The sequence below is a fragment of the Nicotiana sylvestris genome, chromosome 1, assembly GCF_000393655.2.
Source record: "Nicotiana sylvestris chromosome 1, ASM39365v2, whole genome shotgun sequence".
Lineage (NCBI taxonomy): Eukaryota > Viridiplantae > Streptophyta > Magnoliopsida > Solanales > Solanaceae > Nicotiana > Nicotiana sylvestris.
The window spans coordinates 63,800,310-63,817,739 of NC_091057.1; the positions used below are offsets into that span (position 1 = coordinate 63,800,310).

General features: G+C 39.6%; 1 protein-coding gene across 1 annotated transcript; it reads right to left on the reverse strand.

The window, feature by feature from the left end:
- Positions 1-15,957: 15,957 nt before the first annotated feature.
- LOC138870660 (uncharacterized) lies at positions 15,958-16,611 on the reverse strand. The gene has a single exon (XM_070148490.1). The coding sequence runs from the start codon at positions 16,609-16,611 to the stop codon at positions 15,958-15,960; it is 654 nt and encodes a 217-aa protein (XP_070004591.1).
- Between the last annotated feature and the right edge of the window lie 819 nt (positions 16,612-17,430).

A 17,430-nucleotide genomic window follows, 5' to 3' on the forward strand; every position in this document is an offset into this window, starting at 1 on the left:
AATTATTAAAGGCGCGCCTAAAGCGACTAGCGTATTTATTTTGGGTAGGACCGTGGAATTTTACTAAACGGTCCATCCCGAAGCCTAAACAATTTTTAAAGCAATATTTATTGAGGGCCCCGCAATTTGTATTTTTATTTGGCGAGGCTCACCTCGTTCTTTATTTCTAATGAATTTGCAACGTCATGGACATGCATCTCGAACCACGTCACAGTCAATGTACCCGTGATTAGAGAGGCATTTCGAATCCGTCGAGATTTGGATTTGGGTCACATAAATGTGCACCCGAGTTTAAGAAGGTAAAGTTTATTAAAGCGTATCCTAAAGAGACTAACGTGTTGTCATTTTAGGAAGGTTGTGAGATTTGCTAAACAACCCGTCCGGGAAACTAAATGCTTCAATGATTTACATTTAACAAGGGCCCCGCATCTGCGTGTTTTGTTTATTTTCATCGAGGCTCATCTCGTTCTTATTTTAAAAGGATATCCTATAGCAACTACGTTTCTTGTCGTGTTCGTCTCTATCAATTGAAAACGGTAGACAGTCCTAATTAATTACATGATTGCGAGTTTACTTATAACAGGATTTAAAATGCTTTTACAGAATAATAAAATGTGACTGCGATTATGGATAACTAGCCGAAAATTATGGGCCCAAACCTAGCTCATGCGAGATGGCCAGACTTAGGCCCCCTTTTTCGATATGGGCCTAACTGATTTGTTTCGATTTGGGCTCGGCCTTCATGAGATTGAGGCCTAGGACTGATTCTTTGTTCTGTGAAATGAGTTTATCAATTTATATGGGACAATCTGGCAAAAGGAGAAAGAATTTTAACTAAAGTGGATAGTTTTCCTATTTGGCTTACATTAGAGAATATATTACACCCTCAGACTAAGTCTAAAGGTACAACTTATTACACTGGGAATGTTTTTTTCACCTAACAGCACACATACATGACTAGCATGCATTAACCTGCATTGATACACTAAGCATGTAGGCTACTTCTATTATCCAAACAAAAATGTAACTACTATATACTACATGACATTTAACACAACAGTCCACGTGTATATAAACAATCTGCAGGTCCTCTCTTTTGCATTTATGTTCAAACTCTCAGTTACATTAGTGGTATCGATTGTGTACCTGGTAAGGAGGACAAAGAAGAAAGGAATGATCAGCTAAGCAATATGCAGTGAATACAGCAACAGCAGATAACACCAACAACACAGCAACAACAACCAGCCACAATGATGAAGCTCACAAGTGGTCGAGCAACAAACAAGCAGTCCCAGAAACAGAATGATGAACCAACAGAAAACCAGAGTATTCAATATAACAGCACCAGCAGTTCAACAATCACAAACAGCTCGGCAAATAACCAACAACAATTAGCAAAGACAGCTTGGCTAACTTGAACTCCTAAGCAGTTTTCAGACAGTGTTTTGTTACAATATTCTGAAATTTTCTTTTTGTTTTTTTTTTCTTTCTCTCCAGACTCAAAAATGTCCAGCCTAAGACCCTTAAACTTCCGCCCCTGTTTTAGTTATCAAATGGCCTATTTATAGGCCAAATGCACCATTACAGCTGAGCTGCCCTGCCTGCCAATTGGCAGAATGCCCATACTCTTTTAAGCCCATGCTCAGCATGCTTGGTGTCAGCTCCCTTTATTCCCCACGCCTGGTTTTGTTTAATCCAGAATTATGGGCTCATTTGTTTATTCATTTTGAGCCCCCATACCCTTGTGTCTTGTTCCCCCATTGGTATTAGTTTAATCCTAAGTTAGTACCCTTTTTGTCAGCTCACTTAAACTAATTACTTCTGTTCTTTTTAAACACCCCAGAATACCCCCGTTAACCTTGATTATTACTGCCCCTGCCTATTGCAGCATTAGGGCATTTTTGCACTGATGAAAACTCGAACTCAGGACTGCCTAGACTGAACCCTTTTAGTCATTTTTATAATGCCAACAGACCATTTCAAACATTACTAGGTCATCCAGCCAGTGTCCGAGTTTAATTAGTTATGTGAAACTCCTAGCTCCTTCGATCCATTAGTTATAGAAAACTAATCGACGACATTTATCGAGTCGACTATACTAATTATAGCAGGTAATAATCAGTCGCTCATATAAACAACACGTTCGGGGACCTAAAGGGTATCAGACAACTTTTATTAAATTACTGGGCCTATATGAATTAGTTCCTTTGACGATTAATCTAACTGACGATCATGTTTATCACAGAGTGTATTCAGAACAAACAGAAGACAATCGACCAAATAAAGGGTCTTTAACAGAGATGAAAGAAATCTGGAAGAAGTAACAAAATAACAAACAAACACAAAGAGATATGCTGACAACTTATTTGGAAATAAAACAAAAGAACGGAAAACTTACCAAAATGTTTAAACCAAACAGACCCAAATCAAACTCGACTTCGAACCTTTGAGGCCGAACAAACCTTAATCAGGGTGTTCTCACATGAGAACACCTTGGTTAAGGTCTATTAGACCTCAAACCTATGTCAAAACTGGCCGGGTTCCCCAGGTGCATGTGCTTCAGAAGTCTGGATTTCCAGATCTGGATTTTTGGGAGTTGTGGGTGGATTCGGACCAAACCAAGCTTGGTTTGGTCACGAGGAAGGTCAGGAGAGTGTCTAGCATGAAGATGGGGTGGTTTGGCATAGGTCCAGGTTCGACTCAAATCTTCAAACGAAGATTCGAGACGAACGGAAGTGATTCGAGGCTTGTGGTTAGTGGATTCGTGTTCAGGATGGTCGGGTGCATCGGGGGTGTTATTTTGGTGGTCATCGGAACTGTGGTTGCCAGGCTTATGGTGGGAAACCTAGGCTGCTAGGGTTTGAGAGGAAAGGGAGCCTGGGGAAGATGGTGAATAGTGGCCGAGGGGGGGGTGTGGCTTGGGGCGTGGGGTAAGGGGGTTAGGTTTATATATGTATTGAGGGTTTAGATCCTGGCCATTGGATCAATTGAGATCAAGGGCCAGGATCTAACCATTGAGGAGGGACGACGTCGTTCGGGAGATGATAGTGGGTTATGACCGGGTAGGGGATTGGATCGGGTCATGTTGACGGGTTTAGAGGAAGGCCTGGATCCGTTGGATCAATGGGAATGAACGGCCCAGATTAACTTGCCTGAAACGACGTCGTTTCGACTTAGCAGGGGCTGTATTGGACCGTTTGATTGCCATGAATCAACGGCTCAGATTGAGGCGCTGATACGACGTCGTTTGGGACGTGTCCGGGCAGCCTGTGTTTGGACTGGATCTGTGTCCTGGTCTTGGGCCTATTTTGTTTCATTTCTTGGCCCAAACCGATTTTCCCTACTCTTTTGCTTTTGTTTTCTTTCTTATTATTTTTTCTTTTCTTTTAAACAAAATAAAAATAACAAATAATAAGGTAACGGAATTAAACAACAATGCAACATTTTAACACAATTATCACAAAAATATTTACGTAGGTTAGCTAAGAGCCTAGGGCGAACGGTGCACATATATATTTTTTGAATTTTCTTTTACTGACCGAATTATGGTTTAACCATCCTAATACATATATTTTGTATTTTGTTTGTTAATGATTAAATGCAAAAAAAGAATGGACAGATCCACAAGTGACTAACAACACATGAAAACTCGAACAATTGTACAACGAAGCCATTTGTCACTATTTTTATTTTCTTTTGGAGCGAATGTCCGTAAAGCAAAAATCACGTGCTTACAACTGTGATCGCGAAAGATACTATATTTGGCATTCTCGAGGCTGGGAGGCCCTCTTTCTGCTATCCAAACACTTTATATCCTTTGTCACACCTTCTTTTTACCCACACCCCGTAAAGGGCAAAAATATAAGGGAGTTTTTCTAATTAAAGGACAATCGAAACATGATCGTTTATTTATTAAAAATCAGAGTCGCCACTTGGGATAATTTAGGGTGTCCCAAGTCACCGGTTTTAAAATTCCGAATCGAGGAAGTTTGACTCTATTATCGGTCCGCGAACACATAAATCCGGGTAAGGAATTCTGTTAACTCGGGAGAAGGTGTTAGGAATTCCCGAGTTCCGTGGTTCCAGCACGGTCGCTTTGATCATACCTGGCTTATTAAAATTACTGATTTTAGATCCTATGTGCATTTACCCCTTTACCGCTTTTTAATTAAGAAAATTATCTTGAACTGAGTCACGCGTACGTGTACCCATTTGTTTGGCACGTCAAAAATCATGTCACGCGAACGTGTCCACAATTAATAATGCCTATTATTATTAAGAAAGTTTAGCCAAAGTTACGCGAACGTATACTCCGATTTTGTTTTTAGAAATCACAATCATGTCACGCGGACGTGTCCACAATTGCAATGGTATATCAAACGTGCCTAAAGCAAACTACGATCATTTGTTATTTGTTATATCTAAATTATGAACTTAATACGAGGCCCATGTATGATTAAATGGTGGATGACACACCTCGGACTATATGAACTAAATTTTATTAGTGGTTTATTAAAACAATTTTATTATTAAGAAGAATATGATCGAAGTTGCACGAACGCATACTTCGAATTGGTTTTTAGAATCATAATTATGTCACGCAAACGTGTACATAATCAAGATAGATTAATTAAGAACAATATTTCCGACTATTCCACATGAGACATTTGCTACAAACTGATACAACTCTCTTAAATTCACTCAAGCTAGAGGCTAATGAAGATTTTTGTGCATCGTGGATTTTATTTACATTTGTATTGGATGTTAATACGTTACCGTTGCATTTCTATTAGTACCACAGTAGTTGTTTGTTGCATGTATTCGGCAGGCAAGTCATTAATTCATGGAAAGCATTCAATTTGGATTATACTTAAAAAAAGGTTAAGGTTCACAAATGCCTTAAACATAATCAACATTATGTGTAATATCCATAGCAATCACAAATTAATGCTAAATACTCTTGAGTTTAAATACTTCAATGATAATGAGCAAAGATCTGTCAGCTTCATGGACATATCCAGCAAATCCAAACAAATCGGGGTGCAACAAGAAAGTCATTTCTAGCAAAGCAAAACGTAACAGAACCAAGCATTAAGTCTATAGGCATGACTGCCCGTATAGGATGATTAAACATAATAAGATACCTATATGCATGATTTCTAACACATCAACATATAATAGTATACTGTTAGACTTATAGGCAGGATTTCTACCCAACTTTTATTGCAAAAATAAGAAACCCTTCCCGATTTCATTAACACCCCAGAATTGTTATTATAAAATAATTATTACAGACCATAAATTAATGTAATGAATTATAAAGTGAGTAAACTATAGGGAGCCTACAACAGGCCCAAATACACCTGGACAGGCCAGGCCTTCAACTCACAATAGCTCCAAAACCCATGTTCATACAACATAACCAGTTGTTGAGTGATTCACCCATATATCAAGATTGAGCATACAGAACCTAAGTCCCTAATGTGTCAGAGTTCCCAAAGGCTTCAAGAACCTAGGGTAGTGCCCACACTAGGGAGATTGATCAGAAACAGTTTAGGGGGAAGACTAGGGACCAAGTCCTAATGTGTCAGAGTTTCACAAGGGTCTCACATGAACCCTGATCAGTGCTCACACTAGGGAGTTCAAAGGACAGAACTAAATAGTGTTTGGCTTTCAGTCGGCTAGGAATAAGAATTCAGAAGGGCCAGATAATAAAGGAATAGGAGATAGTCAAAGAATTTCACTGAAAGGACAGAACACATATACACAAACAAGTAGTAGACATGCTTGAACTTAGGCAAATTTGGTCAAGTTTTAGGAATTAATCACATGTTAAAAAGGCAAGTTCATAAGCAGATTCGTAGTGATAACAGAAGATTTAGATTAGATTAAGTGCAAACATTGGTATCATAAGAAAGAATCACACTAATTAGCAATAGATCAGAGCATGTTAAAAACTAATTAGGGTCGTTACTAGAGGGGTCATAATATAATGAGAACAAAGTCAAACAGACCAGATTATAATGCACTCAGAAATAAACTTGTTATCCTATTAAGGAAGACACATATACCTAGTTAACCAAACGACAAAAAAGGTATGAGAGCATGTTTACAAGCAAGTTCATAACAAACTTAGCTTCGAGAGATGGTTATCAATGACATAGAATTTAAGCAGAATCTAACTAATCAACTCAAAATAAGTTTAAGTATATCTCAAACCACAACATAACAACATTTAGGATGGCAAAGGCTAATTGAAATAACCATTAAATAGATAATCAGAATGAAACGGCAAAGGGTTTAATAACTCACCAGTTGAGATGAAATAGGGAATAAAGGAATCCAACAATGCAGTGAATATTACCAGACAGAAGCAAGAATTTGGGAATTTCTGGCCTTGGTTTTTAGTCGGCCAGGAATCAAAACACATAGCAAAATCATTCAAGAGAGAGTAGAAGCACACAACTTTTGTGTAGTAGTGAAAAGATTTTTGAACTCAGAACTTCCAGGCTTTCAAGGGGGAGTGGGGAGGGGTTAAAATAGTGCCGAAATTAGAACATAAGCATAGCTAATTTAAATACCAAAAGACAAGTACTTAAATCAGTAAAATTAAAACCCTAAATTTTGGGTGAAGATACACAAAATCAGTAGAAAATAAGGCAAAGAATCACATAATGCATATAATGAACATAGACAGGGAATTATTCAAAAAGAAATATAGAATTGAACCGGATTTAGTTCAAGTAAAAGGGTCTGAAACCCTAAATTTGGGTAAACCACAAAATCGACAGACAATAAAGGCAAGAATCACATATTAGCATAAAAATATACATAGATAGGAGATTATTCAAAAAGAAACATAGAATTGAACCAGATTTGGTTCAATTGAAGAAGATCCGAAACCCTAATTTGGGTAAGTAAAGAAATCGACAAAAATAGGCAGATTCACAAGTAATAGAGTGAATAGAGATAGAATAATACCAAAAGTCAAGGTTTGAACCAGCTTAAGTTCAAATCAAAAGAAAATCTTAAATCCTAACCTTTAGAGTTAAGTACGAATCAGTGAGATATGAGAGAATTTGTACAAAATAACGCGCTTGGACTCAAAGTCGTCCAAATCCAAGAGGTGAGCATTAATTAGGACAGAATTAAAGTGGGGTACTTTCCATGTTTAGGCAAGTACCTAAGTTATTCCATAAAATAGCACCAAATAAGGAAAATATCTCGAGATGGTAGGTGAATAAGGAAAGAATCCCATTAGGAATGAGATTTGGGGGAATTTTAGTGAGGCAGCGGAATTAGGGTTCATCAGAGGGGGGAAACAGAGGCGACGAGATTAATAATTTATAAAAATAATAAATAAATAAATAACAAAAATATTATTTGTGCATAAGAATGATTTAAAACAATTATGTAACACTATAAAAATATAAAAAGGTTATTTTTTTTTTGCATAAATAATATAATCATAAGTACATATGGGCTATTATTGCAAAATATGCAATTTAGCCTTAATAATGCAAATGTAATTATAAAAATGCACCGAAAAATATTTAAACATTATGTTGGTATAAATGATAAATGTAGCTGATTAAATCATCATAAAAATAATATGAAAGATAATTATTGGATATTTATATAATAAAAATGCAGAAATAAATTGATTTAAAGCTTTTAAAAATTATGAAAAACTATGAAAAATACTTGTGCATGCTTGTAAATCAAATGATGATACATGTGCACTATTTTGAGTATATATATATATATATATGAGGTAAAAATTGGATAACAACAGCTGCCCCTCTTTACCCGGGAAGGATGAAAGAGTTGTCGGGTAAAGAAATGATGATCGATTTTGACCGAATGAGGTGTTTTGAAAAATATAGGTTACCCTGGTCTCTGAGCTGCCTACATATTCCTGATTTTACAGGAATCAGGCCATGTGTAGTTCTGGACCCAACGGTGAATGAAACTGATGGAATTGTTATAGGAATTATCGTGTGTTTCTGAAAGGGTTCTTTTGAGTAGGATAGTATCGGATGAATTTATGCGAAGTCACGAATTTGAATTTGAGATGTTATGGATGTATCACAGGCAGATATCTGAATGGTTGTATAGTAAAAACGAGTAATTGGTGGGAGTCGATTACGTTTGAAATAACGGCAAGGTGTGAATGATGTGAGCAGAAATCGGAGCGAAGGTTGCTCCTATTTGAAGAACGGTTATTTCCTGGATTACCTGCAAAAACTTAAAATACGATGCACACAAATATATATATATATATATATATATATATATATAGGAAATTAAATATGATGCAAATTCCCTTTGGACCATGAAGATTGTCATCGGATGGTGACTCTGAACCATGATGCCTCTAAATAATGATGTGCAATATTGAGAGATACTCAGGCCATGACATGGTGTCTTTCGGCTATAAGGATTATGCCTTCGGACTATGATGCCATCGGAAAATTTAGCTATGCTTCAGCCCATGAGATGAAAAGACATGATGCTTGAGATGAAACAAGGTAAAGCTTAGTCCTATGTAAGGTCGGGGGACAGAGCTTAGCCCCCAAGAGAAAAGAATAATGCAAGGCTTTGAATAGCGCAACATTTGTGGTTATGCAAGGAGAGACAATGCTTAGTCTCGTGCAAGGAAAGGCAGAGCTTAGCCATATGCAATTGGGGAGGCAATGCTTAGCCTCATGCAAAATGGGAGACGATTCTTAGTCTCATGCAAGGAAAGGCAGGGTTTAGCCTTATGCACTTTAGGAGGCAGGGCTTAGCCTCATGCAAAAAGAGGAGACAATGCTTAGTCTCATGCAAGGAAAGGCAGATCTTAGCCTTATGCAATTAGGGAGGCAGGCTTATCCTCATGCAAGAAGATGAGACAATGCTTAGTCTCATACAAGGAAATGCAGAGCTTAGCCTTATGCAATTGGGGAGGCAATGCTTAGCCTCATGCAAGATGGGAGATGATGCTTAGTCTCATGCAAGGAAAGGCAAAGCTTAGCCTTATGCAACTGAGGAGGCAGGGCTTAGCCTCAAGCAAGAAGAGGAGACAATGCTTAGTCACATGTAATGGAAGACAGTGCTTAGCCTTATGCAATTGAGGAGGCAAGGCTTAGCCTTATGCAAGAAGAGGAGACAATGCTTAATCTCATGCAATGGAAGGCGGTGCTTAGCCTTATGCAATTAGGGAGGCAACGCTTAGCCTAATGCAAGAAGAGGATACAACACTTAGTCTCATGCAATGGAAGGGGTGCTTAGCCTTATGCAATTAGGGAGGCAGCGCTTAGCCTCATGCAAGAAGAGGAGACAATGCTTAGTCTCATACAATGGAAGTCAGTGCTTTGCCTTATACAATTAGGGAGGCAGGGTTTAGCCTCATGCAAAATGAGGAGACAATGCTTAGTCTTGATGCAAGAGAACGCAATGCTTAGCCTTATGTAATTGAGGAGGCAAGGCTTAGCCTCATGCAGTGAACAGATAATAAGTAGTGGTAGAGTATTTTCTTATCTGGAAACATATTTGCGTTTGGTAGCCTTTCCATTATGAAGATAGTGATTTTGGTACGTGTATACTTGCGAATGCTTCTGTCATGTTCATTGTGTCTACATCAAAAAAAAATCGTGAGTTTTGCTGGGAAGGTTGATTCATGCCTTTTCCTGCTTGTTTTGCTTTGATTTGCTCTGGACATCCTGTTTGAGTTACCCTGGGTAACATCTGGCTGTCATAGAAATAAAGTTTTCGAAAAGTATGCATGCATTTGATAAACATATCTATTTTAAAACATAGTAGGTTATGATATCGAGTAAATTAAATGAACCAATGACTGCGATACTTTAGAGACATTGCGACTTCTTTGCATTAGAATTTTGAGGGTCCTCCTCAAAATTCTGCCCCATTTTAGTAAGTGATTCTTTAGTCATTATGCATGTGACGAAGTTTGTTGGATTTGCTCCAGAATTTTGAGAATCCTACCCCAGTTACTTAACCGATTCTCTGCCTGTCTTACATATGATGACTTCGGCTAGACTTGCTCCGAAATTTTGAGGGTGGTCCTCAAAATTCTGCCCCAGTTTCTCGTTGTGGGAAAAATGAAAATTTTATTGAGATGTGACCGCACCTATAGGGCTGCCTACGTATCTCCTCTTAAATGGGAATCAGGTCAAGCATAGTTCAGTTACATCAAATGAAAAAATTTAAATATAGTATCTTTTGACTGCGTCCGAATTGATAGGCTTTGGCCAGACTTCTCCATCCATTTCTGCAAGTATGAGTGCTCCTCCTGTTAGTACCTTGTAACCATGTAGGGCCCTTTCCAATTGGGTGAAAACTTTCCTTTGGATTCTTCTTGATGTAGGAAGATTCGTTTCAACACCAGCTGCCCCGGTGTGAACTGTCTAGGTTTGACCCTTTTGTTGAAAGCTCTGGACATTCTGTTATGATAAAGTTGACCATGACATACTACATTCATTCTTTTCCTATCGATAAGAGCCAATTGTTCATAGTGACTCCTTATCCATTCTGCATCACTGAGTTCTGTTTCATGTATAATTCCCAAAGAAGGAATTTCGACTTTTGCGGGAATGACAGCTTCAGTACCATAAACTAGCATGTAGGGAGTTGCTCCGGTTGATGCGTGGACTGTAGTACGATATCCCAATAAGTCGAATGGTAATTTCTCGTGCCATTGCTGGTGGTTGTCTACCATTTTCCTTAGAATTTTCTTGACATTCTTATTGGCAGCCTCCACGGCTCCATTCATTTGAGGTCTGTAGGATATGGAGTTCATATTCTTGATCTTGAAGGTTTCACACATAGCATTCATTAAATTGTTGTTGAGATTGGTGGAATTGTCGGTGATGATGGACTCTGGTATACCGAATCGGCAAATAATATGATTTGTGACAAAATTTGCGATGCCTTCCTTGGTTACAGCCTTGTAAAATGCAGCCTCAACCCATTTTGTGAAGTATTCTATGGCCACTAAAATGAACCTGTGCCCGTTTGAAGCGATGAGCTCGATTGGACCGATGACATCCATTCCCCAGGCGGTGAAAGGCCAAGGTGCACTTGTTGCATTGAGTTCATTTGGTGGTACCCGTATCATATCTGCATATACCTAACAATGGTCACACTTTTGGACATACTTGATGCAGTCTGTTTCCATAGTCATCCAAAAGTATCCCGCTCTTAATATCTTATTGGGTAGAACGAAACCATTTATGTGCGGTCCGCAAGTTCCAAAGTGTATCTCCTCGAGCAGTCTAGAAGCTTTTTTGGCGTCAACACACCGTAATAACCCTAGGTCTAGAGTCCTTCTATATAGAATTCCTCCACTTTGGAAGAAATGATTGGACAATCTCTGGAGCGTGCATTTCTGAGTATGGTTTGCATGCTCCGGGTATTCTCCTTTTGCCAAGTATTCCTTGATATCATGGTACCATGGATTCCCATCTGTTTCTTCTTCAACATGAGCGCAATAAGCTGGTTGATTATGGATTCTTACTGGAATAGGATCGATGAAATTCTTGTCCGGATATTGTATCATGGAGGACAAAGTGGCTAGTGCATCTGCGAACTCATTCTGGATTCTCGGAGCATGTTTGTTTTCTATCTTTATGAATCTTTTCATCAACTCTTGTACGTGATACAGATATGTCAATATTTTGGTATTCTTGGTAGCCCATTCTCCTAGAACCTGATGTACTAGAAGATCTGAATCACCAATTACCAATAACTCATATATATTCATGTCGATGGCCAAATTGAGCCCCATGATGCAAGCCTCATATTCTGCCATATTGTTGGTGCACAGAAACTTGAGCTTTGCGGATACCAGATAATGTTGACCTGTCTCTGATACCAAAACTGCTCCAATACCCACTCCTTTGAAATTTGCATCTCCATCAAAGAACATTCTCCAACCGTCGTAGGCTTCGTAATATCTTCTCCTGCAAATGACACTTATTCATCGGGAAAATACCTTTTCAATGGTTCGTACTCCCCTCTCACAAGATTTTCTGCGAGGTGATCTGCTAAAGCATTTCCTTTGACCGCCTTCTAAGTCACATAGACGATATCAAACTCACTCGACAATATCTACCATTTTGCTAGTTTCCCTGTAGGCATTGGTTTCTGAAAGATGTATTTCAGGGGATCCATCCTTGATATGAGATATGTAGTGTATGCACAGAAGTAGTGCCTCAATTTCTAAGCTATCCACGTTAGAGCACAGGAAGTGCGTTCCAGCCGAGAATACCGTGCTTCGTAGGGCGTGAACTTCTTACTCAAGTAATATATGGCATGTTCTTTTTTTTCCCATCTCGTCATGTTGTCCCAAAACACAACTGAAAGCTCCATCTAGTATGGACAAATAGAGTAGCAAAGGTCTACCAGGTTCCGGCGGGACCAAGACTGGTGGTGTGGATTGGTATTCCTTGATTCTGCCAAAGGATTTCTGACATTATTCAGTCTATTTTGTTGTAGCATCTTTCTCCAACATTTTGAAAATTGGCTCACAGATCACGGTCGACTGTGCTATGAATCGGCTGATGTAATTGAGACACCCCAAGAAGCACATCACATCTTTCTTTCTCTTCGGAGGTGGCAAATATTGTATGGCTTTGATCTTTAAAGGGTCCAATTCAATCCTCCGACGACTGACGATGAAACCTAGCAGTTTTCCAGCAGGGACTCCGAAGGCACACTTTGCTGGATTCAGTTTCAGATTGTACCTTCGAAGCCGATTAAAGAATTTCCTTAAATCTGCTATATGATCTGCGCTTCTTCTGGATTTGATGATGACGTCATCCACGCACACCTCTATTTGTTTGTGAATCATGTCATGGAAAATGGTCATCATGGCTCTCATATAAGTTTCTCCAGCATTTTTCAGGCCAAACAACATCATTTTATATCAATACATCCCCCACGGAGTGATAAAGGTTGTTTTCTTAGCATCTTCCTCATCCATCCAAATCTGATGGTATCCGCGAAGCAATCCAAAGGATTGGAGTTCGTGTTTGGCATAGTTTTCAATTAGTATGTGTATATTGGGTAATAGGAAATCATCTTTGGGGCTTGCTTTGTTTAAATCTCGATAGTCGACACATACTTTGACCTTCCCATCCTTCTTCGGAACTGGCACGATGTTGGCCAACCAAGTAGGGTATTCAACCACTCTGACAACCTTAGCTTTGATCTTCTTGGTGACTTCCTCTTTTATTTTCATACTCATATCAGGTTTGAACTTTTTGAGTTCTTATTTCACAGGCGGACATATCAGATTGGTAGGTAGTTTATGATCCACTATAGACGTGCTCAAACCAGTAATATCATCTTAAGACCATACGAAAATGTCCTCATACTCCTTCAGGAAATGGGTGTATTCTTCTTTTTCTGATGGTGACAAGTGGATATTATGCGGGTTTCTTTGGTTGTTTCGGAATCTCCCAAGTTGACTATCTCAGTTTCGTCCAGGTTGGACTTAGGCTTATTCTCAAAATTCTCAACTTCTCTGAAAATTTCCTCAGGTATCACATCCTCTCCGTCTATCTCTTCTGAGTCACTATCCTTATGTTGCATTGTCTCATTACATGTTATAGTTGTTGGTTCATCAGGATAAGTAATAATACTGTTGTAGAGAGAAAAATGTAAAAGATAACAATAAATACTAAAATAGCAATGTATTAAATAACTTGAGAACAAGTACGGCCCGATAACTCGAGCAATTATTTCAAAACAAAATGCATCTAAACAAAATACTGAAAATGTCTTAAATGCTTAAAATTGCTTTTTTTTTTAAATAGATCATGCTAATTGTCAGGCTACCCAAGAACTCGACGGGCCCGAGATGGTGCAGCGGTCCAATTATTGAGAACAACTCCCTTTCCCGCGGTCTGGATTGTAAGGTCTTCCTGCTCTTCCTCCTCAACTATTGCATTGCAGTCCATGTATTCATCGTCTAGAAATAGATTCCTTAGGCCAACTAAAGCCTCATCTTCTTCAGACCCTCATATCACATCAGTCTGTTGAAATGTCTTATGCAGATGCAGTATTGGCTGTTCAAGAGGGTAATAGGGACCACGCCATGGCGGGGACCAATCATCATACTCCTGCCAGGTATACTGGTATCCAAGTCCAAAAGTTGTTACGTGACATTTTGGTTGTATTGGCTTAGTGATACCCTAAAGATTCTTGCCGAGACCTTTACCGGGTTCATACCCTATGCATAACAGTATGCTTTCAATCTTATTACTACACCACTTGTCTTTCTCGATTGTATTGATGAGCTCAATGCGATGGTACGTCTCCCCACCCCACTTCCTTCTATTCTTTACAATTGGAACGGTTTGATTGGTGTAAATAGGATAATTTCTATCTCCATGAATGATCATTTCCTGATGGTTCCATTCGAACTTCACGGCCTGGTGTAGCGTAGAAGCTACGGCTCCAGCAGCATGTATCCAAGGTCGTCCTAATAATAGATTGTATGTGGCGGATATGTCCAATACTTGAAATTCAACGTCAACCCAAGTCGGGCCCATCTGCAAAAAAAGGCTGCTTTCTCCAATTATGGCCCTTTGAGACCCATCAAATGCTTTCACATTCATGATCCCTGCTCATATCTCATGGAAATCCTTACCTAACCTTTTCAAAGTGGTTAAGAACCCCCATCTATCAGGACCCTGGCGATGAATTTGTTTTCAAATTGTACTGTGATGTGAAGTTCCCTGTTATGAATCAACCCTTCTAGTGGCAACTCATCTTCGTGAAAGGTGATCTTGTGGTTTTCTAGTACTTGTCCTACCATGTTGGCCATCTCTCCACTGGTGATGTTGTTGGGTACGTAAGATTCATTCAACACTTTCATTAATGCATTCCTATGCGACTCAGAATTCTGTAGTAGTGATAAAATGGATATCTAAGCTGGGGTATTGTTTAGATGATCCACCACAGAATATTCTCTTGTTTGCACCTTCCTCCAAAGATCATTCGGGCCTGTTTCAATGACAGGCTGCTTTGGGCGGCTTCTTTACTTTTTCCTCCCAAATGCTCAGGTGTGTAAACCTTACTGGTCCTGGTCATGCCTTGTGCGACACCTGTTTCTTCTATTTTCCCTTTTCCTTTTATTCTTGCCTTTGTAGCATAGTCCCATGGTATAGCATTGGAATTAAAGGACGGTGTGGGTGCTACCGTCACAGTGAAGAGTGTGGTCACTTCTACCTAAAATGAAGCCGGTGCGGCTGTGTGCGTTGTTGTTTTAACTTCAAATGGAGTTGGCGTGGCCATTTCAACCTCAATTGGTGACTGAATTTGCACTATAATAGGTGTGAGAGTGATTGGAGGTATTATGGTTCACCCCCTTCACAAATAAGTCCAATTGATCCTTCTGGATCCCATTCTTCATCAGTTTCTACACATTTACCCCCTCGCCCATGTGATTCGGGAGAGGATTATTACGGACATTAGGTGCAGCCTCTTTTGCTTGTATAACCTTGGTGTCAATTAGTGTCTGGATCTTATCCTTCAAAGTGTGACATTTATCGATGGTGTGTCCCTTCATGCCCGAGTGATAGGCACATGTATTGTTCGGATTAACCCACTGGGAAGAGTTTTCCATTGTAACAGCGGGAATGAGGGTGACATAACCGACAGCCTTTAGTCTTTTATAGAGCTGATTAATAGATTCAACAATAGGCGTGTATTGTCTGGATGGTCTACGGTTAAAATTTGGTTTGGGTTTCTGGTAGTTTTGGCGGGCTGGTGGTGGTGAGTGGTAATATGCAGGTTGTGTGTTATAGGTATGGTAAGTGGTGGCGGGTTGTTGGTATCTGGGAGGTGAAGGCTGATACGTGGGTGGTGGGGTTTGGTATGTGAGAGGAGATTTTGGTCCTTGGGCTACCATCACGGCTCCTACTTTTTTCTTTTTGGATATACCCCAGACTACAAAGCTTTGTTCGTAGCCTGCAATGCCTCAAAATTAGATACCATTCCGCTCTTGATTCCTTCTTCAATCCTTTCCCCCAATTTGATGATGTCGGAGAATTTGTGATTCTCAATAACCATTAACCTCTCATAGTACTGTGAATCCTGGGCCCAAACAAAGAATTTGTTCATTTGGTCTTCCTCTAGTGCCGACCTTACTTTTGCGGCTTCCGATCTCCACCGAGTAGCATACTCGTGGAAAGTCTCTGTTAGTTTTTTCTTGAGATTCTGGATATAGAAGACATCTGGTGCATTCTCTGTATTAAACCTGAACCGATCCATGAAATCTGATGCCATGCTTACCCAACTAACACACTTCTTTGGATTTTGACTGATATACCAAGATAGGGTGTCTCCACTGAGGCTCCTCATGAAAAATTTCATGCGAATCCTTTCATCCTTTCCAACTCCTACGAGCTTGTCACAGTATGTCCTTATATGCACCTTTGGGTCATCTATTCCGTCAAACATCTCGAACTTGGGAGGTTTGTAACCCTCTGGCAGTTCTACGTCCGGCTGAATGCACAGATCCTCATAATTCAATCCCTCAATGCCTTTACCCCATTCGATACCTTGGACTCGACTTGTGAGCTTCTTAAATTCCTCTGCCATATTCTTGATGAACAGGTCCTTCTCCGTGGACTCGGGTATGTATAAGGTTTGTGGAGGAGTATGGGGAAAGGTTTCCACATATATGGGGTTGCTTTGATGGACTCTAAGGATTTGGGTATAGTGGTGATCATTGGTTGATTTTTGAGGATTGGGGTTAGGTTGTGGTGCATTATGAGGAGTATAATAGGTTGTGATTTGTGGATACTGAGTTGGCTGATGATGATGTTGTAGAGGAGTCAATACTGGTGGAAGATTGGAATTTTGAGGCGGTGTGGCATATTGGTAAGGTGCGTGAGGATTTTATGGATGCTGGTTTGGTGTATTTTGGGGAGGTATTGGGTTTTTGGCGTTTTGTTGGTTGATGTCGGGGATGTTCAAGGCGAGGGAGAGGTTTTCCAAGTTACAGACCTACTCGAGTTCCCCTTGTAACTCCAATATCTTTTGTTCCAACCGTAAAACCAAGTCATTTGGTGCTGGAGTGCTTCAACCATCTGAAGTTTTGACATTATCTTCATGTGTGGCATTGCCTTTCCTAATATTGCTTGTATCATCCATTTTGGCCTTCCCTTTGCTTTTAGGATCGTTTGGAGGAGGAAGAAGTAGAGGACCTCTTGATCTGGTATGATATGCTAATGATGCTAGTATGAACGAACAAACCTTAGGGGATGGGAATAAGCAAATAAAGAAAAAGAAAAAACAAAAGATAAACAAGTCAGTGAGGAGTATTAAAAGGCTGTTTGCAGTTTTTAAACACATATCGCGGAATTATAAATTCACGTCCTAATTTAGGGACCTCATTGTGCCCGAGGTAGGCCTAAG